Raw genomic sequence first — 20,778 nt, forward strand, 5'->3', positions numbered from 1 at the left:
TCAGTTGCTAGCACTGAAAACATTTCAGTGTGTGGCTTCTAACTTCTTCTGTGTCGGTGTCTCCTGGGCTTGTTCTGGGTGGGCTGGAGGTCTGCTCCATGGTCTTGACAGTTTCCTGGGTTCCTCCAAATCAGCTGAGTGCTGAATCCTGAGTGCTTCCTGCGCTGGCTTCCCGGCCTGTGGTGCAGGGGATCGGGCCGGGCCCCTGGGTCCCTCTGATTTGAGGTTCCTGGGATGACAGACAGGTGCAGAGCCCAGGCTCAGCAGTGCTTCCTGATGGCTGCAGGGCCTTGGAGTGTGGTCTGTTGTTTTTTAACTGGAATTATTCTTTTTTTTGGTACCAGGTATTAAACTCATGACCTTGTGCTTGCTGGCCAAGTGATTATGCCCCTGAGCTAAACTCCTAGCCCCATCTTTGTTTTTTTAAAACAGGGTCTTACCGTGTAGTTCAGATTGGCCTTGAACTCCCTGTGTAGCCCAGGCTGGCCCTGAACTCACTGCATCCTCCTGCATCAGCCTCCTGAGTGCTGGGATTATAGGCGTGTGCCTCCATGCCTGGCTCCCCTGTCCCTCTGACTGGGGCACGCCTCACTGGAACCCCTCATGCTCTGCTCGAGTCTGATCCTGTAGCGTCAGTAGAGTGCAGATCTGTCTACCTGGAGGGTGACCGGATGGGTTCACGGCTCACTGCAATGTCAGGAGGTGAGGCCCGTTTGGACGTGGTCACCACGGTATAACCTGAAAAATACATTCCCCCCCCCCCCCGGCTGCCGTGGCTTGAACCCCGTTTCTCCCTCAGAGCCAGCCCACCGTGGCTGGACACCATGAGCCATGATAAGTGCCCTCCTTTGAGTCGTGGCCATCAGGTACTTTGTGTCAGTGGCAGGAAGTGTCTGAGACACAGGAGGTGGAACCCAGTGAGGCCAGGGCCCTACACCTGAGCTGTCCGGCCAGCCGCCTTCTGTCTGTTTGGACAGTGCTGTGACCTGCCAGGGGGCCAGCTGGGCCACATAACGGCCTGGCCCAATCACTTTCTTTGTTAAAAGCTGCAGAATGAGCCGGGCATGGCGGCTCATGCCTGTAATCCAGCACATGGGAGGCTGAGGCAGGAGAATTGCCTGGTGTTTGAGGCCAACTTGGGCTGTAAGTGAGTTCAAGGCCGGCCTGAACTGCATAGTGAGCCCCTGTCTCCAAAAAAGCAAATAAGTATTTTTATTAACTAATTAAAACCACAGGGCCCCACCCTCGTGACCTCCTCCAATCCTGCTCGCTCCCCAAAGCCCCACCTCTGAATACTATTATTGGAGGGATGAGGTCTTGGGGACCCCTCCATCCTGTGGCCAGCACTTGTCTGCCCCCGCCCGGGTTGCCATGGGCTTCTCTCTCTGTGCAGCTGGGTAAAATGCTGGCCTACCTCAGGGCTTCTGCAGTGAGAAAACTCTCCTCGCGGGGCCTGGTTTGTGATAAAGGACTTTCTCAGGGACCATAAATGGGCGGGAGGCCTGAGGCAAAGTAGGGGACCTTAAGGCACGTGTCCTTTCCGGGCCACCATCCTCCAGCAGCTGGATAAGTTCACTAACTCACAAGCGCTGAGCTTGGTTTTCTTTGTTGTGTTTTGTTTGTTGGCAGTAGCAGAGTTTGAACTCAGGGCCTTCGCACTGAGTCCCTTCCTCAGCCGTGTATGCTTAAACATTTACTTTGAGACAGGATCTCTCTTTAAATCACTGAATTTCCCAGGCTGGGCTTAACCTTGTGATCCTCCTGCCTCAACTTACCAGAGTGCTGGGTGACAGCTGTGTCTCTATGGCTGTCGTCTCGTAGGGCTTTTATGGAGGTCTCGTTGCTTGGACATAATTCATTCACTGGCCACCACAGATCAATGTACTGCCTGGTCCCTCTGTCCATCCAAGAAGTGACAGAGGAGGCGGGATGGGCTAAAAAGGACACCTCTCAATCTGCCTGCTGGCAGCTCCATCTGAGCTCTCAGAAGCGAGCCCCATCTGGGCCCCAGTATGCAGTCACCTTGCTGACATACAGAGACTTCTCACCTGAAACCCCAGGGCTTTCAGAGTTGCATGGCAGGAACCTGTGGGGGAAAGCCAGATATTTATTCTTAGATTTTTTGACTAACAAATATTTTTTTTGCCTTTTTGAGACAGGATATCGCCATGCTGTCAGGCTGGCTTTGAGCTTGGTCTTGAACTTGCAATGATCCTCCTGCCTCAGCCTCCTGAATTCTGGGATTCTAGGCATGTGACAACCATGCTCGGCTATAAATAAATTTTTTTTTGACAGGATAGCCAGGAGTAGCTGTTATCAGAGTTACTCAGGAGGCTGATGCAGGAGCGCTGCAAGTTCAAGACCAACCAGGGCGACCTAGTGAGATCCTGCTTCGAGATAAAAAATAAGCCGGGCTGGGGCTGTAGCTCAGTGGTGGTGCATGCGCTTCGCTCGCTGAAGGCTCTGGGTCCAGTCTTTGGCAGAAAGAAAGATAGAATGAAAAAGAAAGAAAGAAAAAAGAAAAGGAAAGGGAGGAGAGTGAGAAAGGGGCGAGGCGTTACAGCACACACCTGCCATCCGGCCGGGGGAGGCTGAGGAAGGAGGGTCGCCTGCGAGTTCGAGACCAGCCCAGGCCACAGCGGGGCTAAGGCCTGCCTGGACTGCAGAGCCAGCCCCTGTCTCAAAAAATCAAAACCAAACTCAAGAAAGAAAGAAAACAAGGCACAAAGGTACCAAGCACTAGTTCTTTTTTAGGGAACATTGATTTATTTTTAAAGTTTCTACTTACTGAATTTGGACTGATGACTTTTTTAGGCCATTTTTGGCCTGATGACCAGTTAGAATGGTTAAACTGTGCAAGTGTATTTCTGGCTGCTTCTGTTTAAGATTTACAAAGCTTCCAGTTGGGCCAGCAGCTCCCTGGAGGTCACTGCCACCAAATGCAGCATCCTGTCACCAAATCTTGTGGATAAGACATTTATCTTTGCATTGCAAAAGCCCATGTAGAAATTAGCTCCACTTTTGACTTTTTAATTTATAAAACTCCACTACAAAGACATCCAAATAATTTTTTAACTTTAACTTTTTATCGGTGCCAGGGATCGAACTCACGACCACCTGCTTGCAAGGCAGGTGCTTATGCCGCCTGAGCTAAATCAAATAATTTTTTAAACAAGTCCACAAAAATACTCTTTTTAAATAATCAAACACTTTTATGAGAATAAAGATCCTAGCCGGGCGTGATGGCATATGCCTGTCTTCCCAGAACTTGGGAGGCTGAGGCAGGAGGATCATTGTGAGTTTGAGACCAGCCTGGGCTACAAAGTGAGCTCAAAGCCAGCCTGAATGGCATAGTGAGACCCTGTCTCAAAAAGACCAAAAAAAAAAAAAAAAAAAAAAAAAGAAGAAGAAGAAGAAGAAAAAAAAGAATAAAGATCCTTCAAAAATGTGCCTTGCTGAGTGGTGCCAAAATTGGTCCTGGTTAAAGTCTGAATCCCTGAGCACCATCTATCCCTGGCCTGGCCAAAGCTGTCAGATGAGACTCGGGACTCTTTGCTTTCTGATAAAGACAATTCCTGCTGAGCAGTAGGAGAAAGATGAGCCCGATGACGTGCTGCAGCAGCTTGAGTTGAAGTTTCTGAAGTTATTCTTGTGAGAATCTTTCATGATGAAGTGTAGCCGCCATCTCGCCACTCTCTGAGGTAGGAACTTCTCCTAGGCACTGGTTCTGTACTAGGGATCAGCGAGAAGGGGCCTGGCACAGAAACCTGGCAGAGGAGGGGAGGAACAGTGTGAACACCTGGAATAAACTGCCAGGCTGCAAACGGCTGGTGCAAAGGCCCTGCGGCACAGGGCCTGGTGTTTGAATACCAGGGAACAGAGCAATGTGGTGGGATGCAGGCGAGATGGGGAGGGAGTGGAGAGCAGGGCGAAGGCTGTGCATCAGCATGTGGGCCGCCTTCTCTATGCGCAGGGGGCCATGGAAGGTTCTGACCTGGGGCCAGGTGTGTGTGACTCACGTGCCTGCTTTGTGCAAGAGAAATCTTCTTACCAGGATTATCTAGAGAGACGCCCTCCCTGCCCCCCACCAGGGGGCTCAGCTCTTTGTGCTGTCTAGGATTAAACCAAGGCCTCACACAGCTTGCGAGGTTGCCTCACACTGTGGATCCTCCTGCCTCGGCCTCCTGAGTAAGTGAGAAGAGGTGTGCAGCGCCGAGCGAGGTCCAGCTCGGGGCGGCCTCAGCTTCCCTGTCCTGGACGCCGCCCTTCCCCTCCAGGACACGAAACGACTGCCCTTTGGCGTGATGCTTTATTCTTTCTCAGTGGAAGGGAATGCCCGTTCCCAGCCCGACAGGAAGGGACGCCAATGCAGAGCTCCCGGAGGGGAAGGGGCGGGGAGGCCGGGCACGAGCGGCGGGGCCCCCCTTCCAGACCCGGCCTGCAGTTTGTCGTTTACATGCTGTTTGAAGTACAGGAAGCAGCGCTCCGCGGAGCAGAGGCAGGAGCGAAGGGAAGGCGGGACCGAGACCAGGAAAGAAAACAGGAGCCACGTCCCGGCTTTCCCACGGCACTGCGCACGCGCGGGCTGCTGGGGCGGCGCTAGGGCGCATGCGCAGGGCCGGGACCACCGCCCCCAGCCCCCGCCCCGCCCCCACGCATGGCCTGGAAATTTGTGTCCCTAAACTCTGCAAAGGTCCCTCCCGTGCCGTGGTCTCCGAGGAGGGCACCCGTTCAGGTCCCAGTGACCGGCATGGGTGAGATCTCTCCCCCTGTCTAATCTCACCATGAAAAAAAATCTGCCTTATTTTTTTAAAAGAAACATGCAAAAATTATTTTTGTCACATTATTTTCGGTTTGAGAGAAGCCCCAAAGCAGATGCCTCTTGAAACTCAACTCTTGAATTTTTTTTTTTTTTTTTTTGGTTTTTAAGACTGGCCTCGAGGTACAGCCCAGGCTGACCTTGAACTCAGTGACCCTCCTGCCTCAGCTTCCCCAGTGCTAGGATAACAAGCGTGTACCACCACATCCGGCAGTCATTCAATTTCTTGTTCAAAAATATCCTCCATTATATAAAGCTCTAGAGGCAGCCCCTGGTGTGGGGTACATGGAGTGATCTAAAAATAAACCTAAATGAACCTAAATGGGTTGCTACTGTGACACTACCCCGGGGAGGAGTCCCTGCCATGCCGCCGGGGAGCTGGGGACACAAGCTTTCTCCTCAGGCCATCCACACAGCGCCGGTCCTGTTCTGGGGTTCCAGTTGGCACGGGGGGGAAGGGTGTCCCCAGCAGTTAGGACCCCCAACTTCGGGGACTCCTTGACACTGGTCACAGCCTGCCCCATTAACTGGACAGCCTGGCACTCCAAAAAACCCAAGCTTCAGACCCCTCCTGTGGCTCCTCCTGACGCCCCGCAGAACCCCTCCTAAGGGACTTCTCTGCAAGCGTGAAAGTCACATCCCTGAACCCATGGATGCCAGAGCTCAGGAACAGATACTGAGCCTCTGAATTGAAGAAGCCAGAGCCCTGACATCAGAAAGTCACAGGCAACCCTGCGTGGTGGCATTCACCCAGAATCCCAGCTACTTGGGAGGCTGAGGCAGGAGGACTGCAAATTTGAGGCCCGGCCTAAAAACCTGACGAGACCTTGTGTCAAAATTAGAAAGGAGCTGCAATGGGGCTCAGTGGGAAGAGGGCCAGCAGGCCAGCTTCGTTAGGGTGAGGCCCTGGTCCCAGCCCCCCGCACCGCAGAGAAGGAAGGGAAGGGAAGGGAGGAAGAAAGGGAGGGGGGCCCAGGTTGTGGAAATGTTGCCCAAGTCCCTTGTCGGCAGGATGTGAGATTTAGAAAGATCTTACTTAAAATACAGCCAGCCAGATGGAGCCCGGGCTGGTGGGAGGCTCTGGACTCAGCTCCGAGGTTAACACCAGGCAGAGAGAAATCCCTAAGGTGTGGCCCAAGCCAAATTCCAGAACTCAATCCAGGACCGGCCCCTTGACATGAGTAACGTGGGCGCCAGAGGGAACCCTGAAGGCACTTTTGGAGTCCCTGATGCCAGGGGCCGCTGGACTTCTGAACTCTCAGCAGTCCTCCTGCCTCAGCCTCCTGCGTGCTGGGATGACAGGCACGTACCACCGCACCCAGCTCCTTGTCCCTTCTGTATTAGGAAAACGGGCCTTACTATTCAACCTGTCAGCCAGAGAGAGAGGCCTGTGGCGCCCCAAATTGTGATTTCATCTTAGAGCCTTTTCAGTTAGGGGCTCACAGGGCAGGCTCAAGGCTAAGGTGGGGGACCTGAGGAAGAGGGGCTGCCTCTGCCTCCCCCTGGAGAACCTGCATCATGACACCTTCCCTGGACTCTACACACCAGGCAATGCCCTGCACAGAATGCCCCCAGAAAATTCTAACAAAAGGCACGATGGAGGTCTCTTCCTCAGGCATGGCGGGACATGCTGCCGACAGTCACCCAGCTAAAAGGCCTCAGAAAGCAGCGAGCTTGTGCATGAGGACATCCCCAGCTGCTGCCGCCTGCGGTGCTGAGTTGAGCCTCTGGGGTTGTGGATGGAGGTGACACAGAGAGGGAGTGAGCCATGCTGGGGTGGGGAGGAGGAGACAGGCGTGAAGAAGGGGCCCTGAGCTTGGGAACAGCCCTTATGGCTCGGGCGTGGGTCACAGTCCCTGAGGAGGCAGATGAGGCAGGCGAGGGCCGAGGGCCCCCCTAGCAGCCACAGCCACTGGGCTGGGGCGGCACGGGGTCCCCCAGGACGGGGGCTTTCCCGTTGCTTCCAGGGCTGGCACTGGGTTCCAAAGACTCATTCATCTTCTCACAGATGATGTCCACCAGGCGCTCAAACACCTGCTTCACGTTGATGTTCTCCTTGGCGCTGGCCTCGAAGAACTCGAACCCTGGAGGGAGGCAAGGTAGGGAAACCCCTGAGTGCCCTGGGCCGGGACCCGGGCTGTGGTATCCCTCGCCAGCCTGGCCCTTTATACTGCTGTGCAACCTGGGCTGAGCGTCTTAGCCTCTCTGAGCATCAGTCTGCTCATCTGTAAAATGGGAACAACCATGTCTCTGTGGCAGCCCTGGAGGGTCCTGGAGGACCCAAAGAATTTCTGTCACGGGGAATGGCCACAGGTGTCCAGGTAGCAGTTGGTAGCCAGCTGTAGCAGCACCAGCCTGAGGTTCCAGCTCCTCAGGAGGCTGAAGCAGGAGAACTCCTACAGCCCAGGTGTTCAAGTCTTGCCTGGGCAACACAGCAAGAGCTCATCTCAAAAATAAAAGAATGAAAAATAAAAGGAAAAAGGAATGAGTTGATTGTAGCTCAAAGATCAGCAAATTTCCTCTGTAAATAGCCAGAAGAGGTTTCATTGTGGGGAACCCAGGTCCCGCAGCCCAGGTTGCGCACTCACTCACCGAGGTCATCAGCGAGCCTCCGGCCATCCTCGGCAGGGACAACCCGCTCGTCCTCTAGGTCACACTTGTTCCCCACCAGGATGACTTGGGCATTGTCCCAGGAGTAGGTTTTGATCTGAGTGGCCCTGTGGAGTTGGAGGTCATGAGCGGGAGGGCAATGGGTCGGAAGGTCAGGGGTCAGGGGTCAGGGGTCAGGCGGACTCACCAGTCCTGCACGGCGGTGAAGGACTCCTGGTTGGCGATGTCGTACACTAGCAGGAAGCCCATGGCCCCGCGGTAGTAGGCCGTGGTGATGGTCCGGTAGCGCTCCTGGCCCGCCGTGTCCTGGCAAGTGGCAAGGAGCGGCTGTCAGGGCTGGGGTCCCTGTGCCCTCCCGGGGGGCCCACCCGCCGCCCTGACCCCTGGCCCACCCAGATCTGCAGCTTGATCCTCTTGTCGTGGCGGTACACGGTCTTGACCTTGAAGTCGATGCCCACGGTGCTGACGAAGGCGGGCGTGAAGGAGTCGTCGGCGTAGCGGAAGAGGAAGGACGTCTTGCCCACGCTGCTGTTCCCGATCAGCAGCAGCTTGAACATGTAGTCGAAGTTCTGGTCGGCGGCGTCCCGAGAGCCCGCCGCGGGGTCTCCGGCTGATGCCATGCTGGCAGGGGCCTCGTGGAGCTGGGCAAGACGGGAGCCCTGCGGGGGGCGGGGAGAATCGAGCACGGCTAAGAGCCCCCAGTGGACCCAGCTGGCCTGGGTTCCAACCAGCAGAGCCAAAGAGCCCTGGCTGCATATCCTCTTTTGGAAAATGGGATGGCTGTCATCAACTCGACCTGAAAAAGCACATGGTGGGGAGCCTTACATGCCTTTCTTTAGTCACTCAACAAACACGTACTGAGTGCAATTCTGTGCCAGGCTCTGTTTACCGCAGTGACATGGCAAGGAGTAAGACAGGGCAAAACCCGCCCCAGGAATAGTCATGAGCCCTCTAGTGGGAGGTTATTAATTCATTTAATGAGCATAAAACAGTGCCAGACATGTATTTGACCATATATGCAATTCCTGTTTAATCTTTACACAAACAGAGGTCTCTTTCTCTTTCTTTGGTTTTGAAACTGGGTCTAGGCTGGCCTTGAACTCACTATATAGCCCAGAACTCACAGCTATCCTCCTGCCTCAGCCTCCCCAGTGCTGGGATTACAGGCTGCACCACCACACCCTGCTTCTGCAGTGAGCCCAGAGCCCTGGCAAAGGGTTCCTATACAGGGCCCAGGGTGGTGTGTGTGTGTGTGGGGGGGGGACAGGTGCCTCCAGCGGCCACCAAGGAAGTCTGCAGAGCCCGAGTGGACTTTGCCCCAGGGTGAGCAGCTGGTGCAGCCCAGGTGTGAGCCCAGGGGGACTCTGCCAGCTGCGTGGAGCACCCAGGTCTGGGTGTTGACTTTGCAGGTGCCTGCCCTGCCCCCAGCCCAGCCCAGTTTAACCCTTCCTGGAATCCCCCAGGGCTGGGCCACTGCTGGTCAAGGCTTGGGTTTAACTACCTGCTAGCTGCCCACAAGTGGTCGCCTGTGGTTTCTGCTTATCAAAGGGGCCAGGCGGGACCCAGGGAGGCCAGAGCCTTGGATCCAAGCAAAGGGTCGCAGCCACCTGGTCACCTCCAAGCCCACACCTCCACGGCAGCTCCCACTCCTGGTCCTGTCTCCAGGCTGCCGCCTCGACCCTCATTCCCTCCGCAGGCCTCAGTTTCCCCAGCCTGGGCAGCACAGGAAGGCCGCAGATGGCCTGCACACTCACAGAGGAAACCCAGGCAAAACTATTTCTCAACCGCCTGTGAGCCTTTTTTTTTTTTTTCCATTTTAACCGAGGACCCAATGGGCCCCACCCGTGTTCCGGGAGAACGGGTTTGAGGAGGGGCAGCGCTGACGCCCTATGGGCAGGGCCACCAGGCTGGGGTCCCCGCCCCACCCCAAGCTGCCACCTCTGCGGATCACCGCAGTCCCTTTCCCGTCTCTCTGCCGACCCTCTTCAGGCAGGCCAGGGTGCCAGGTCCCCGCGGGCTCGATCCTCCCCGTTCACTGTTTTGGGGAGCCCCAGCCGGTGCAGGGGCGCTCAGCCGCCACCCCCATCACCATATGGTCCAGCGTGGGCCCCCAGCTGGGCGCCCGCCCCGCCGCGCCCCACTCCCGCGGCCCACGGAGCCCAGCCGGGTGCGGCCGAGGAAGGGCGTCGCGCGGACCCCTCTGCTCCCCGGACCGCCCTCCCGCACCCCGATTTCCTTCCCCAGCCCCCCTCCGCGTGGACGGACCTGCCGGAAAGCGCAGGCGCGGAGCGAGGTGCGCCCCCGCCGAGGGGTCACACGGCGACAGGGCGCTGCTCGCGGGGACCCAGCTCCGAACCTGACGCCTGGGCCGCGACCCCCGCCCGCAGCCGCCGCCGCCGCCGCCGCCTCCTGCAGCCTCCCGGATCCCGCGCGGGCTCCGCCCAGGCGGAGGGGCGGGGCCATGTGGTGGGCGTGCCCAGGGGCGGGGCTTGTCGCTAACGGTGGGAGGGGCGGGGAGCTGTCTCCGAGGTCCAGAGCTATCCGTACCCTAGCAGCAAAAACTCCCATTTCCCTTTCTTACCCTTCTTCCTTTCTTTTTTTGCGGTGCTTGGGATGAAACTCAGGGTCTCCAAGGAGCTGCGTCTCCAGCAAGAGCTCCTATTACTGTATACGTCTGGCGGTTAAGAGCCTGGATTCCAGCTGGGCCGTGGTAGTGCAAGCTTATAATGTACCTTGGGAGGCTGAGGAAGGAGGATCGCCACAAATTCGAGGCCAAACTGAGCCTATGTCTCATTTGAAAATAAAAAAGGCCCAGATTCTGGAGCCCGTTTTGAATCCTAGATCTATCGCCTCCTAGTCTCATGACTGTGGACAGGTTATCTCAGCACTCTGAACCTCGGTTTCTTTATCTGTCCTAAAGCAGCAGCTCCCCATCCCAGTGCCATGCCTGGCTCTAAAGTGGGCGGGACACCTTTGCTCAGCACTCTTAACGGCTCTTAATGAAAACTTTCACAGATGAGGAAACAGGCTGGGGGGGGACAAGTCCTTGCCTGGAGGGACACGGTAAGATATGGGGGGCGGGGAGCGGTGGTGCAAGCCTGTGACCCCAGCTGTGGGGAAGTTGAGGCAGGAGAATCACTAGGAGTTCAAAAACAGCTTGGGCTACAAACTGAGTTCAAAGCCAGCCTGAGTTACATAGTGAACATTTTTTAAAAAGGGGATGGGAGCCATGCACAGTGGCACACCCCTCTAATCCCAGCATTCAGGAGGCTGAGGCAGGGGCACTGTTCCAAGTTCAAGCCCAGCCCAGGCTACAAAGTGAGCTCAAGGCCAGCCTTAACTGCATAGTGAGACCCCGTCTCAAAAAGACAAAATACAATAAAATAAAAAAAGGGTTTGAGGCTGTAGCTCAATGTTAAGGTCCTGGGTTCATCCATGGTACTGTAAAATAATAAAAATTAAAAGAATAACCTGGCATCCAGGCCATGCTGAAGTACCAACATTTTCTTCAAGCCAGCAGGGGTGATCCTGCAGTCAAAGGAGTCGGGGCTTAGCTGGCATTTGGATCCCAGCAACACCACTCTAAGCAGCTTCTCTGTGGCCCCACTGCCTCGTGGGAACAGCAACTGACTCCACCAGCTGATGCACAGATAAAACAAGCTGGGGTGCATTAGCTAGGGAGAGCCAGACATGCTTGGTAACAAGCACCCCCAGCCTCTGTGCTATCTAGTAGCCAAGGTGCGGCTTGCAGAAAGGTGAAGGGACTGTGCAGACAGTGCTGTCCACATGCCACTTTTGGTCACTGGTCAAAAAGAATTGTCAGTGGGGTAGAAAATGATTGTTGAGGGGGCTGAGCAAGAAGCAGCATGCCCGCCTTCCTGGTAAGCGGCCCATGTTGCAAGTGTGCAGCGGGCGAGCCAGGAAGAGAACAATGTCTCCCGTGAGCCTACCGGCACGGGGGAACACAACCAGAGTTAATAGCAACCAAGACACGGAAAGCAATAAATGCTTGTATTGGTGAGGTGATCATGCTGACCTGGGGCCAAGGTCTGATCATCTCTTGGGAGGATGACAGTATGCAACATGGTAAATATGGGGGATTTCCTTCCATCTTCTCTTTGAAGGCCAATATTGTTTTCACTGTTCTGGTTTGTTCTGATGAATTGTTTTGCTCTATTGAATATGCTGTTTTAATATTTTATAGTGTTCTCTATTTGGTTTGGTTTTGCTATACCTGATTGAATGGACAACTCCTGTGAAGATAAGGAGATCTATTATGGGACCTATTGCTGTTATCCCGGGAGCCTGCTGTGATGTTCTGTACCAATTTCACTGCACTGTCTCCACTGGCTTTGTTCTGTCTTGTTTTTTGTTGCATTTTGCTACCTTCAAAAAAAGAAAGGAAGAAAGAAAATGATTGTCCCTTAGGGCTGAGAACCAGCTCTGGCTGCAGTGACACATGGTGGGACCCGGATAGTGGCCCACAACTGGGATCCCAGCTGTTCAGAAAGCTGAGGCAGGAGGATTCTGAGCTCAAGGCCAACTCGTACAACTTAGTGATATCCACCTAAAAACATTAAAAAAATAAGTTGAGTGTGTGCACCCCTGTAATCCCAGGACTCAGGAGCCTGAGGTAGGAGGATCACCAGAGGATCACCAGCCTTGATGGCAGAGGGAGGCCTTGTCCCAAAATAAAGGCTAGGGTAGAGCTAAGTTGTAGAGCACTGGCCAGCACATAACAGGCCCTACATTTAATCCCCAGTACCGCAATAAGAAAATCAAAGAGCTGGACCTAATGTATGCACTCTAGAGGCTGAGGCAGGATTACCATGAGCTCAAAGCCAGCCTGTACTACATAGCAAGAGCCTCTCTCCAAAAATAATAACAACAATAACAATAATTATGATAGAAAGGTAACAGTACACAGCCTTGCACTGGTTGACGCCATGCCTGGCATACAGAAGGTGCTCAATAAATGAGCACAATTAGAGAGGCTTAGGAGCTGCAATCACTAACACATCATGATGCACACAAATGGGAAACCGAGGCACTCAACACTACACAGGCACATCCCATCCCGCTTCCCAGGCAGGGAAAACGACAGCAGCTGTTTCCAAGGAACCATTTATTGACGTGCAGGACCCACGTTAGAGGCTGCGGAGACCCAGGGCCAGGCCGGCGAGGCACAGCCCATTGCTTATGACGCAGCCCAGGTTGCAGAGCGAGGACAGGCCGTGGGAGCGGAGGAAGTTCTTGCGCAGGGCACTGTACTTGGGGTCCTGGTCTCGCAGCTGGCGGTAGGGGTCCGGGCCCTGCAGGGTGCCCGGCACCTCCCCGCCCAGGCCATGGTCCCTCTCCACCCTCTGCAGGGCCCACATGGTGGCGGTGGTTCGAGGCTCCAGCCAGCGCGCGTTGATGGCAGCCAACACGAGGCTCAGGAGCAGGAGGCAGCACTGCGGGGTGTGAAGGGGAATTCAGGCCAGCCTTAACTCACTGGGTAGCCCTGGCTGGCCTCGAACCTCCTGCCTCAGCTCCTCGAGTGCTGAGATGACAGGCGTGAGCTACCACACTCGGCTGGTGACTGTTCCTGAAACTATCAGACCCTACTGCCCACATCTGAGGAGCTCAGGGGGGACAGGGAGAGCAAGGCAGAGAAATCCTAGACACAGACAGGGTCCCTTGCCTCGTGGGTGGGGATAGAGAATCCTAAATTCCCAGTTGAGCTGGTTTTTAAACAATGAGCTGGGGTCAAAGCCCTGGCATAGCTGAGTCACTGCAGCCTGGCACCAGACCCAGCTACCGGAAGGAGAGGGACCAGCAGCCAATGTAGAGATACGGGGGATAGACAGGGCTTCTGGGGATAGCTGTGCAGGCTGTGCACTGCTCAAGAATATCCAGTGCCCGGCTTTGTCTCCACAGGAAGAGGGACGCTCTGTTTTGTTTTGTTTTTAAATTGCAAAGATATCACCTCTGATGCTCAGTGGGGTCTTGGAAACAAGTCTGTGGGGAGAGTGGCTCTGCAGTTCGCATACCTGGCTGGCCTCCCAGAATGTAAACTGAACCCAGGCACGTTGGGAAGCTGCGGTGCAGAGGTTGACAAAGGCGCAGGCCACGGAGATGTGGAAGTACAAAGGGAAGAGTTTGCTTTGCACCTGACCGAAGGTGTGCCGGGGAAGGTTTCGGAAGAGAAGGAAGCCTGTGACACAGGGGACCACACAGCCATTAGGACAGGTCCAGGTTCCCCTCCCATTTCTTTCCCCACCCTGGGCGGCCAGGTCAAGGGTCCCTACCTGAGGCGAAGGTCACCCACATTTGCATGCCCCAGGCACCCGACAGGACCAGCAGGTGGACCACCTTCACCAAGCCTCCTGGGTCTCCGCTTTCGTCCATGCTGTGTCCTGGGGGAGGGACCAGGCGATCTCAGCTCTACCTTTGCACTGTGAGGTGGCTCAGTCCAGGGACAGGGTCACGACCGATCCCGCAGAGAACCAGGAAAAGCGGCCCAGGGCTGGGGGTGGAAGACGCTCCCTGGCTCCAACCCACCAAGTGTCAGCTCTCAAGATCTAGGGCCCTGTTGACTTCAAAATCCAAGCCACCTCTGAGCCCCCCAATTTCCGCCCCCGCAGGTCGATTTTGCAGCCCTAGCGGTCTTCAGAGACCACTCACCCCAGTTATCACTAAATATCGCCCCAGGGATCTAGTTCTAACGCCGAGACCTCACCCCTCACAACAGGACCCACGAAGACCCCACAACTCCCTCCAATCACGGGAAATCCTAAATCTCATCCCTAGGACTCTGAGTCCTTGTTGGAAACTCGGAACTCAGTCTAGAGCACCGAGACCCGGTGACTAGAGCAGCTGCTGGGACCAGATCTCAAGCGGTAGACCGGCTGAGTCCCGTACCTCACTCCCGCGGTCGCGAATGGACCGCGACCCTCCCGGAGGCCTCTAGCCTTAAATCCGCCCAAACCAACAGGTCGGCCCCCACTGGAGGCAGAAACCAATCAGATAGCGTGTTTGCCACCTTTTGTCCCGCCCTCCTACATACTGACTAATAGGATAGCAGAAACTAGACTGAAATCCCGCCTCCTCGTCAAGGTTTTATCCAATTAAACAGCCGCTACCAAGGCACCAATGAAGTCTTCAGCTACCAACAAGGGGTGGGGCTAAGATGTCGGCCACACCCCTCTCTGTGACTGCCTTTCGGCGAGTTTGCGTTTTTTTAAAGCGATGGCATCCCAACGAGATCAAATTTCAGCGTCACGGCTGGAGACTGGCTTCGCGGTCCCTCATGGGAGAGTATAAAGAGGTGATATGTGGTAGGTGGGAGTGGAAGGGGGTCGGAAGCATGGCGGGCGCAGGGGTCACGCCGCGGGGGCGGGGCTTAACCTGATGACTCCGCCTCCTCACGAAAGAATTCTCCCGGGAGAGGCGGCAGAAGAATCCATGACCGGGAACCGAGCCGGAGAGAGACAGGATACAGGTTTGGGGACTGGCTGCAGTTGACTTGACGCCCCAAGACTCTTCTTTCTTTTTTCCCTCCAAGCCCCTAAGGGCTCCCATGGTGCTCAGATCATTTGCGTGACATTCAAGAACAAACACTTGCTGGGCATGGTGGCGCACACCTATAATCCTAGCTCTCCGGAGGCTGAGGCAGGAGGATAGCTAGGAGTTTGAGGCCAGCCTGAACCACACAGCGAGACCCTATCTCAAAGAAAAGAAAGCTTTTGCAGATTTCAAAACCCTGAATAGGGCTTTGAAGGGTGCATAAGAGCCTTCCAGGGAGACAGAGCCAGGGGGAGGACACCAGGAGGCCCAACAATGGCAACAGAAAATTCTAGAAAGTTTGGAAGACCAAGTGAGTATGATCCAGTGCAAGGATCCCTTCACCTGCAAGCTTTCTTGGCAGAGCTGCCCTGAGACAGGGTGTTGCTAAGTTGCTCAAACTTTTGGCCTCCCAGAGTTCTGCAAGAGCCTCATTTCTTTCTGTGGAATCTCCTGGGTCCTTCTCTCTGCCCAGCTCAACCAGGGGGGCTGGGGTCATCCTTCATCCAACCTCAGCTCCTGTGACAATGGGGAACCCGTGCGTGCAAGGAGCAGGGAGAATCTGGGGTTCTGGGCCACGGCGGGCTGGTCTCAGAGTGGCTCCATCCGCCCTCTTTGCAGCGACCCCCTTTTGGCCGGCCTGCCCCGGGACCCTTACTACTCGCTGCCCTGTCGCCCCTGCCCTCCCTCGCCCTCCACCGCCGATCACAGGACCAGTGACAAGTATTGGGGTTCGCTGCGGGCCGCCCCGGGGGTGGGGGTGGGGCTGGGCGTGCGCCTCACTCTGGGCGGCCCCTCACCCCTGGAGTCTCCCTCAGATAAGGCTTTGGACTTCACGACTCACTGGTCCAGGAGCCCAGAGCCGGACTGCGAGGCAGCCACGTGCTCCGAGCACGGTGTGAGCAGCCGGGACTGGAAGTCGGAGTGGGGCCCAGGGCCGCAGGCGCACGTGGCTGCCCCCTTTGCCAAGCCCGAGCTGAAGAAGGAGGCCCGTCAGGACCGCGACATCCTGAAGTGGGACTGCGACCTCGCCAAGGTCACCCGCCTAGGACCCTTCATCACCAAAGGGTTCGGGGAGGGGCAGCGGGGCCGGGCAACTGTCCACCCCAATGTCGCGGTGCGTCTTTAGCACCTAGAACCGCGCTCTTCGGGCTCCCCAGAGTGGAAGGAACCGCGAATGTGTGACCCTTATTTTGTTCTTCACGCCTGTCATCCCAGCACTCGGGAGGCTGAGGCAGGAGGATCGTTGCAAGTTTGAGACCAGCCTGGGCTGCAAAGTGAGCTCAAGGCCGGCCTGAACCACATAGCGAGACCTTGTCTCAAAAAGACAAAAAAAAAAAAAAAAAATGTTTTGTTCTAAGACAGGGTCTCACTCTGTAGCCCAGGCTGGCCTTGAGCTTGCAGTGATCCTCCTGCCTCAGCCTTCTGAGTGCCGAGACCACAGGCCTGTGCCATCACGCCCAGCTTCAGTGCTCCTGTCCGTGATGCTCTCTGGTGTGGCGTGGCTTTGTGTGTGAGTGGCTGGGCTTGTGTCTGAGGTGTCTGTGGTTGTCTGGGTGAGTGTGCCTGGCTGTGTGTTTGTGGCCGAGGCTCCCGATTTCGGCCATTGTGGGCCCAGTGCCATAAGCACCCCGAGTGGACAGGATGTTGTTAGCCCCTAAAGCAAGAGCAGGGCTGGCACTTCCCATCTGGGGCCACCCGCAGGCCCCCAAACGTGGGGTGTGGGTGGCAGCCCCCTTGTGAGCATGCACAGGTCTCCAGGCATTGGGGGGGCGTGAAGCCCGGAAGCAGCTTTGCGCGGACCATGTTTTGAGCCTTGTGGAACTCAAGAGACCAGCTTTGGTCCCAGCCGCTGGTCTGGGGTGAGGTGAGCATCGCAGGGGCAAATTTCCCCTCCCTGGTGTCCTCTCTCCCTAGAAACCATCTGACACCAGCTGTCCCACAATCAAAGGTAAGGAGAGCCCAGGGTTGCAGGGACTGCGGCTCACTGCTGCCTCCACCCCCACCCCAGCCACCATCCCTGCCCAGGCTTCCTGGACGACAGCCCCTGGTCACCTCTGACCTCTGCTGACCTCCGCCCTGGGTCACTGGATCTCTGTCCTCAGTCAAGTGCACAACGATAAGTCCCGAGTCACAGAAACTCCTGCGGTGTGAATTGGAGTCGCTCAAGAGCCAGCTGCAGGCGCAGACCAAGGTGAATCGCCGCACTGTGCCCCCGCAGCCCGCAGCCTGCTCCCCGCGTCCCCCAGCCCAGGCCTGACCTCTTGCACGCAGGCCTTCGAGTTCCTGAACCACTCGGTGACCATGCTGGAGAAGGAGAGCTGTCTGCAGCAGATCAAGATCCAGCAGCTGGAAGGTGAGCTGTGCTCCGGAGGCCCAGGCCAGGCTGCTTCGAAGGGGCCCTTCTGGGCCAGGCAGGGACACAGGGAGCCTAGGTTTCTGGCCAAGGGCGGACTGGGAGCTGACACTGCCAGGCTCGTCCGTTTCTAGCCAGGCTAAGCGTTGGGGGAGGCTGAGGTTTAGGTCAAGGTCAGGCCAAGCCGAGTTCAAAGCTGCTTAGGGAGCAAGCGTGGTGATGCACACCTGTGGTTGCAGCACCCGAGGCTGAGGCAGGAGGATCTCCTCGATCCGAGACCAGCTGGCCTACGCACGTAGCGAGTCTCTTTCTCAGAAGAATAATGCAGAGTGACCCAGGCTTCCATCAGGGTCCCCCTCCTTTGTCTGCAGAGGTGCTGAACCCCATGGCCCGCCAGGGAGACAAGGAGGGACACAAATGGGACACAGAGCAAAGTCGGCAGGAACTGTACGGGGCCCTGGCCCAGGGCCTCCGGGGACTGCAGCGGACCCTCCGTGACAGCGAGGAGCTGCAGCGGTCTCGGACCACCCACTGCCTGCAGCTGCTGGCCAATGAGATCCGGGACAGGTGTGCGTTGGCGGGAGGCCGAGGGGGGACGGGAGAGGGATGTGGGGAGACCCGGTGAGGGCAGTGGGGGCCACGGCAGGCATGGGGGACAACAGGAAGGCAGGAGGGGGGTGGGGGACAGGAGGCTGGGACAGAAGGCCAGGCAGAGCGCAGGCTGGGGTGGCCGGGAAGGAGGCCAGGGAAGCAGGAGGCTGGGGGTGCGGGGGGGGGGGTGCTGGGGGCCCCCCGGCGAGGACAGGGCTGGGGGTGGGCACAGAGGCAGGAGGGGGAGTGGGCAGGCAGATGGGAAGGGACAGAGCGGGCGATGGTTAGACAGATGGGGACATCGGAGGCGCACGGGGAGGGGCTGTCAAACCCGCCTGTCCCTCAGCAAGAAGTTCCTGTGGGAGGAGCTGGAGCTGGTCCGGGAGGAGGTGACCTTCATCTACCAGAAGCTCCGTGAGTGCGGGACCCCACGACCTACAGGGGGCGCTTTCCTACCGCTCCTGACCCTGAGTCCCATCCCCCCACAGAGGCGCAGGAGAAGGAGATCGCAGAGAACCTCTCCAACATCCAGAAGGTGCAGAGGACGCAGATGAAGTGTCGCAAGGTAGGCGGCGAACTCGGGGCGCTGGGGTCAGGGGGATGCTGCAGGAAGTGGGGGGATGAGAATTTCAGACTGGAGGCCGGTTCAGCTGTCAGCTCTGCCTTTACTGCTTTGTGACCAAGGGCCAATCACATCGCCTCTCCGGGCCTCCATGTGTTCCTCTGTATAATGGGTACAATAGTGGTTCTCCTGCTCGGGTAGCTTGCTTACAAGCGGCCTGGAGCTAAACGCTCCATCCAGTGGTCTCTTTTTACCTCATCCTTACGGTGTCTGATTTCTCCTCCTGCGGGGCCCCAGGTCCTGACGAAGATGAAGCAGCAGCAGGGCTATGACCCATGTTCTGGTCCCGATGACGAAGAGGTACTGCCAGGAAACAAAGGCTGGAAGGATGACCTCCAGAAAGAGCTGAGTGACATATGGTGATGCCCGACCCCAGCCTGACCCCTGACCTCTGACCTCTGACCCCCAACCCCCATCTCATGTGCTTCTCTCCCAGCTCCAACTTCCGGAACATGGACCGCCCTTTCCTCCCAGGACTAGACCCCCGTGGCCCCCGGTCTCAGCCCTGCTCCTGTCATCACTGTGGGCAGTCAGGGTCCCCTGGGTGGCCCCATCTCTGTCTCCCCACAGGTCCGCGGTCCATGGGCTGCAGAATTCCATTGATGGCCTCGTCATGTCCTCGGAGGCCCCCCACAGGGTCTCCGGCCTCAGGGGTGAGAGACTGAGTGTCAGCTTCACTTAAAAGGGACTTGGTGCTGAGCTTCTGTTTAGGGGGGCGGGTCCCACATTTCTGGTCACGTCCAGTAATGTCCTGGGGTTACCAGAAGGGGTCCTGAAGGGTTCATCCAGAGGTCACTCAAGGTCACGTGGGGGGCCCTTGGGTCTTTTTAAAGAGTGGGCGCTGCAGGGCTGGTGGTACAAGCCTGTAATTCCAGCCACTGGGAGGCCGAGGCAGCAGGATCACCGCTAGTTCTAGGCCAGCCCGTGCAACACAGTGAGCTCAAGGCCAGCCTGAACTACATAGCGAGACCCTTTCTCCAAAAAAAAAGAGTCAATAAAGGTGCACCGAGGTCACCATTTGGGGTCACTCTGGGTTGTATAAGGATACAGTGCATCGTGTGAATACTGTGCCTTAGTTTTTATTTTTTACTAGAACACGTCCACAGTGCACAGTGCGTGCCTTCCCGTGTAGGGCTGGTACCTGCACCCAACACATCTCAGTGCTTTTTTAACTTCATTCTTCCCTCCCTCCATCTCTCAGTCCCCTTCCCATTTAAGAAAGACCTCTCTTCATACTGCCTGTTACCTATCTATTATTTTGCTCTTTATCTTTGGGTTTCTCACAGCCGAGAAACCATGCAATGTTGAAACGCGAGGATCTGGTTTACTTCACTTGATATTACGATCTCAGGGTGCTGCCATCTTCCTGTGAATGACTCAAGTCCATCCTTCTTCAGGGCAGAGTAGTACTCCAGGGTGTGTGAATACCACACTCTTCATGCACTGGTCTGCTGATGATGGATGCATAGGCCACTCCCAAGATTTAGCCATTATGAATTCCACTGCTGAGCATGGGTATGCAGGGTTGTGGTGATATGATGTCTTGAACTTCTAGGCAGCACCCTAGAAGGAAATAGCCAGATTAAGTGGAATTTTTCATTTTAGTTTTCTGAGGCCTCTCCCACGGACTTCCATAGTAGTTGCACTGTGGTATAATCTTTTTTTTTTTTTTTTTTTTGGTCTTTTTGAGAGAGGGCCTCACTTTGTAGCCCAGGCTGCTCTGGAACTTGCAACGATCCTCCTGCCTCAGCCTCCCCAGTGCTGGGATTACAGGCGTGAGCCACCACGCCCGGCTCACTGTGGTATAATCTCGAGGGTCCCTGGGACCAGGTCAGAGCTTACTAAGGGGTCACATCCAGGGTTTCTGCATGAACACCCGGAATTGCACCTGTCTCTTCCACAGGAAACAGGGGACACCGGTGCCTGAGCCCTGGGCATCCTTCCTGGGAACCTGATTCCCACTGGGATCCGTCGCCTTTTGGCAAGAGCCACTCCTTCCCTTCCGGTGGGGACCCTCCCTACCCCCTGCTTCTCCTTCGGCTTCTGGCTGACCCGGTCTGGGCGAGGGGTGCACTGACCCACTTTCTCTCTCCACAGTTTGAGCGGCTGGAGTCTGCTCGCCCTGAAGACCCCTCAGAGCAAATAAACTAGCCAGATCCTCGTCGCCCGACTCCTGCCCCTGCTGCTTCCTGTGCAGGAACCCCACCCCCACCCCGTTATCCCCCGGGTCAGGGA

General features: G+C 56.4%; 3 protein-coding genes across 5 annotated transcripts; 1 reads left to right on the forward strand and 2 right to left on the reverse strand.

The window, feature by feature from the left end:
- Window positions 1-4,295: 4,295 nt before the first annotated feature.
- Window positions 4,296-9,829, reverse strand: Rab3d (RAB3D, member RAS oncogene family). The gene is made up of 5 exons (XM_003461258.5): window positions 9,695-9,829; window positions 7,822-8,088; window positions 7,617-7,735; window positions 7,412-7,536; window positions 4,296-6,903 (listed from the first exon to the last, which is right to left on the reverse strand). Exons 2-5 carry the CDS (start codon window positions 8,047-8,049, stop codon window positions 6,716-6,718), a joined length of 660 nt encoding a protein of 219 aa, XP_003461306.2. The 5' UTR covers window positions 8,050-8,088; window positions 9,695-9,829; the 3' UTR covers window positions 4,296-6,715.
- Window positions 9,830-12,537: 2,708 nt separating this feature from the next.
- On the reverse strand, window positions 12,538-14,512 carry Tmem205 (transmembrane protein 205). Its single transcript, XM_003461243.5, has 4 exons — window positions 14,333-14,512; window positions 13,720-13,827; window positions 13,462-13,625; window positions 12,538-12,882 (listed from the first exon to the last, which is right to left on the reverse strand). Exons 2-4 carry the CDS (start codon window positions 13,817-13,819, stop codon window positions 12,577-12,579), a joined length of 570 nt encoding a protein of 189 aa, XP_003461291.1. The 5' UTR covers window positions 13,820-13,827; window positions 14,333-14,512; the 3' UTR covers window positions 12,538-12,576.
- Window positions 14,513-14,564: 52 nt separating this feature from the next.
- Window positions 14,565-20,713, forward strand: Ccdc159 (coiled-coil domain containing 159). 3 transcript variants are annotated; one of them, XM_013150119.3, is made up of 14 exons: window positions 14,565-14,738; window positions 14,845-14,912; window positions 15,596-15,705; window positions 15,793-16,010; window positions 16,892-16,925; window positions 17,080-17,168; window positions 17,249-17,330; window positions 17,702-17,897; window positions 18,268-18,335; window positions 18,410-18,486; window positions 18,781-18,902; window positions 19,114-19,196; window positions 20,447-20,548; window positions 20,641-20,713. In XM_013150119.3, exons 1-14 carry the CDS (start codon window positions 14,601-14,603, stop codon window positions 20,643-20,645), a joined length of 1,392 nt encoding a protein of 463 aa, XP_013005573.2. In that variant the 5' UTR covers window positions 14,565-14,600; the 3' UTR covers window positions 20,646-20,713. The 3 variants fall into 3 exon arrangements, with proteins under 3 accessions (XP_013005573.2, XP_013005571.2, XP_013005579.1); XM_013150117.3 differs by having other exon boundaries at window positions 18,781-18,843; window positions 18,980-19,196; XM_013150125.3 differs by lacking the exon at window positions 14,845-14,912 and having other exon boundaries at window positions 14,600-14,748; window positions 18,781-18,843; window positions 18,980-19,196.
- Window positions 20,714-20,778: the final 65 nt, after the last annotated feature.

The sequence above is a fragment of the Cavia porcellus genome, unplaced genomic scaffold, assembly GCF_034190915.1.
Source record: "Cavia porcellus strain 051 isolate PalLab524CR breed Dunkin Hartley unplaced genomic scaffold, mCavPor4.1 scaffold_17, whole genome shotgun sequence".
In the NCBI taxonomy this organism is placed as follows: Eukaryota; Metazoa; Chordata; class Mammalia; order Rodentia; family Caviidae; genus Cavia; species Cavia porcellus.

What these genes read in the sequence shown, in the direction of transcription:
- Rab3d (XM_003461258.5), bottom strand. Translation starts at nt 8,049, where the DNA reads ATGGCATCAGCCGGAGACCCCGCGGCGGGCTCTCGGGACGCCGCCGAC. An exon ending in TTCACCGCCGTGCAGGACTG is followed by an intron (nt 7,537 to 7,616) that starts GTGAGTCCGCCT and finishes CCAACTCCACAG; the next exon opens with GGCCACTCAGATCAAAACCT. An exon ending in GAGGCTCGCTGATGACCTCG is followed by an intron (nt 6,904 to 7,411) that starts GTGAGTGAGTGC and finishes GCCTCCCTCCAG; the next exon opens with GGTTCGAGTTCTTCGAGGCC.
- Tmem205 (XM_003461243.5), bottom strand. Translation starts at nt 13,819, where the DNA reads ATGGACGAAAGCGGAGACCCAGGAGGCTTGGTGAAGGTGGTCCACCTG. An exon ending in GTGGGTGACCTTCGCCTCAG is followed by an intron (nt 13,626 to 13,719) that starts GTAGGGACCCTT and finishes CCTGTGTCACAG; the next exon opens with GCTTCCTTCTCTTCCGAAAC. An exon ending in CATTCTGGGAGGCCAGCCAG is followed by an intron (nt 12,883 to 13,461) that starts GTATGCGAACTG and finishes CACACCCCGCAG; the next exon opens with TGCTGCCTCCTGCTCCTGAG.
- Ccdc159 (XM_013150117.3), top strand. Translation starts at nt 14,601, where the DNA reads ATGTCGGCCACACCCCTCTCTGTGACTGCCTTTCGGCGAGTTTGCGTT. An exon ending in CAAGATCCAGCAGCTGGAAG is followed by an intron (nt 17,331 to 17,701) that starts GTGAGCTGTGCT and finishes CTTTGTCTGCAG; the next exon opens with AGGTGCTGAACCCCATGGCC. An exon ending in GCCAATGAGATCCGGGACAG is followed by an intron (nt 17,898 to 18,267) that starts GTGTGCGTTGGC and finishes CCTGTCCCTCAG; the next exon opens with CAAGAAGTTCCTGTGGGAGG.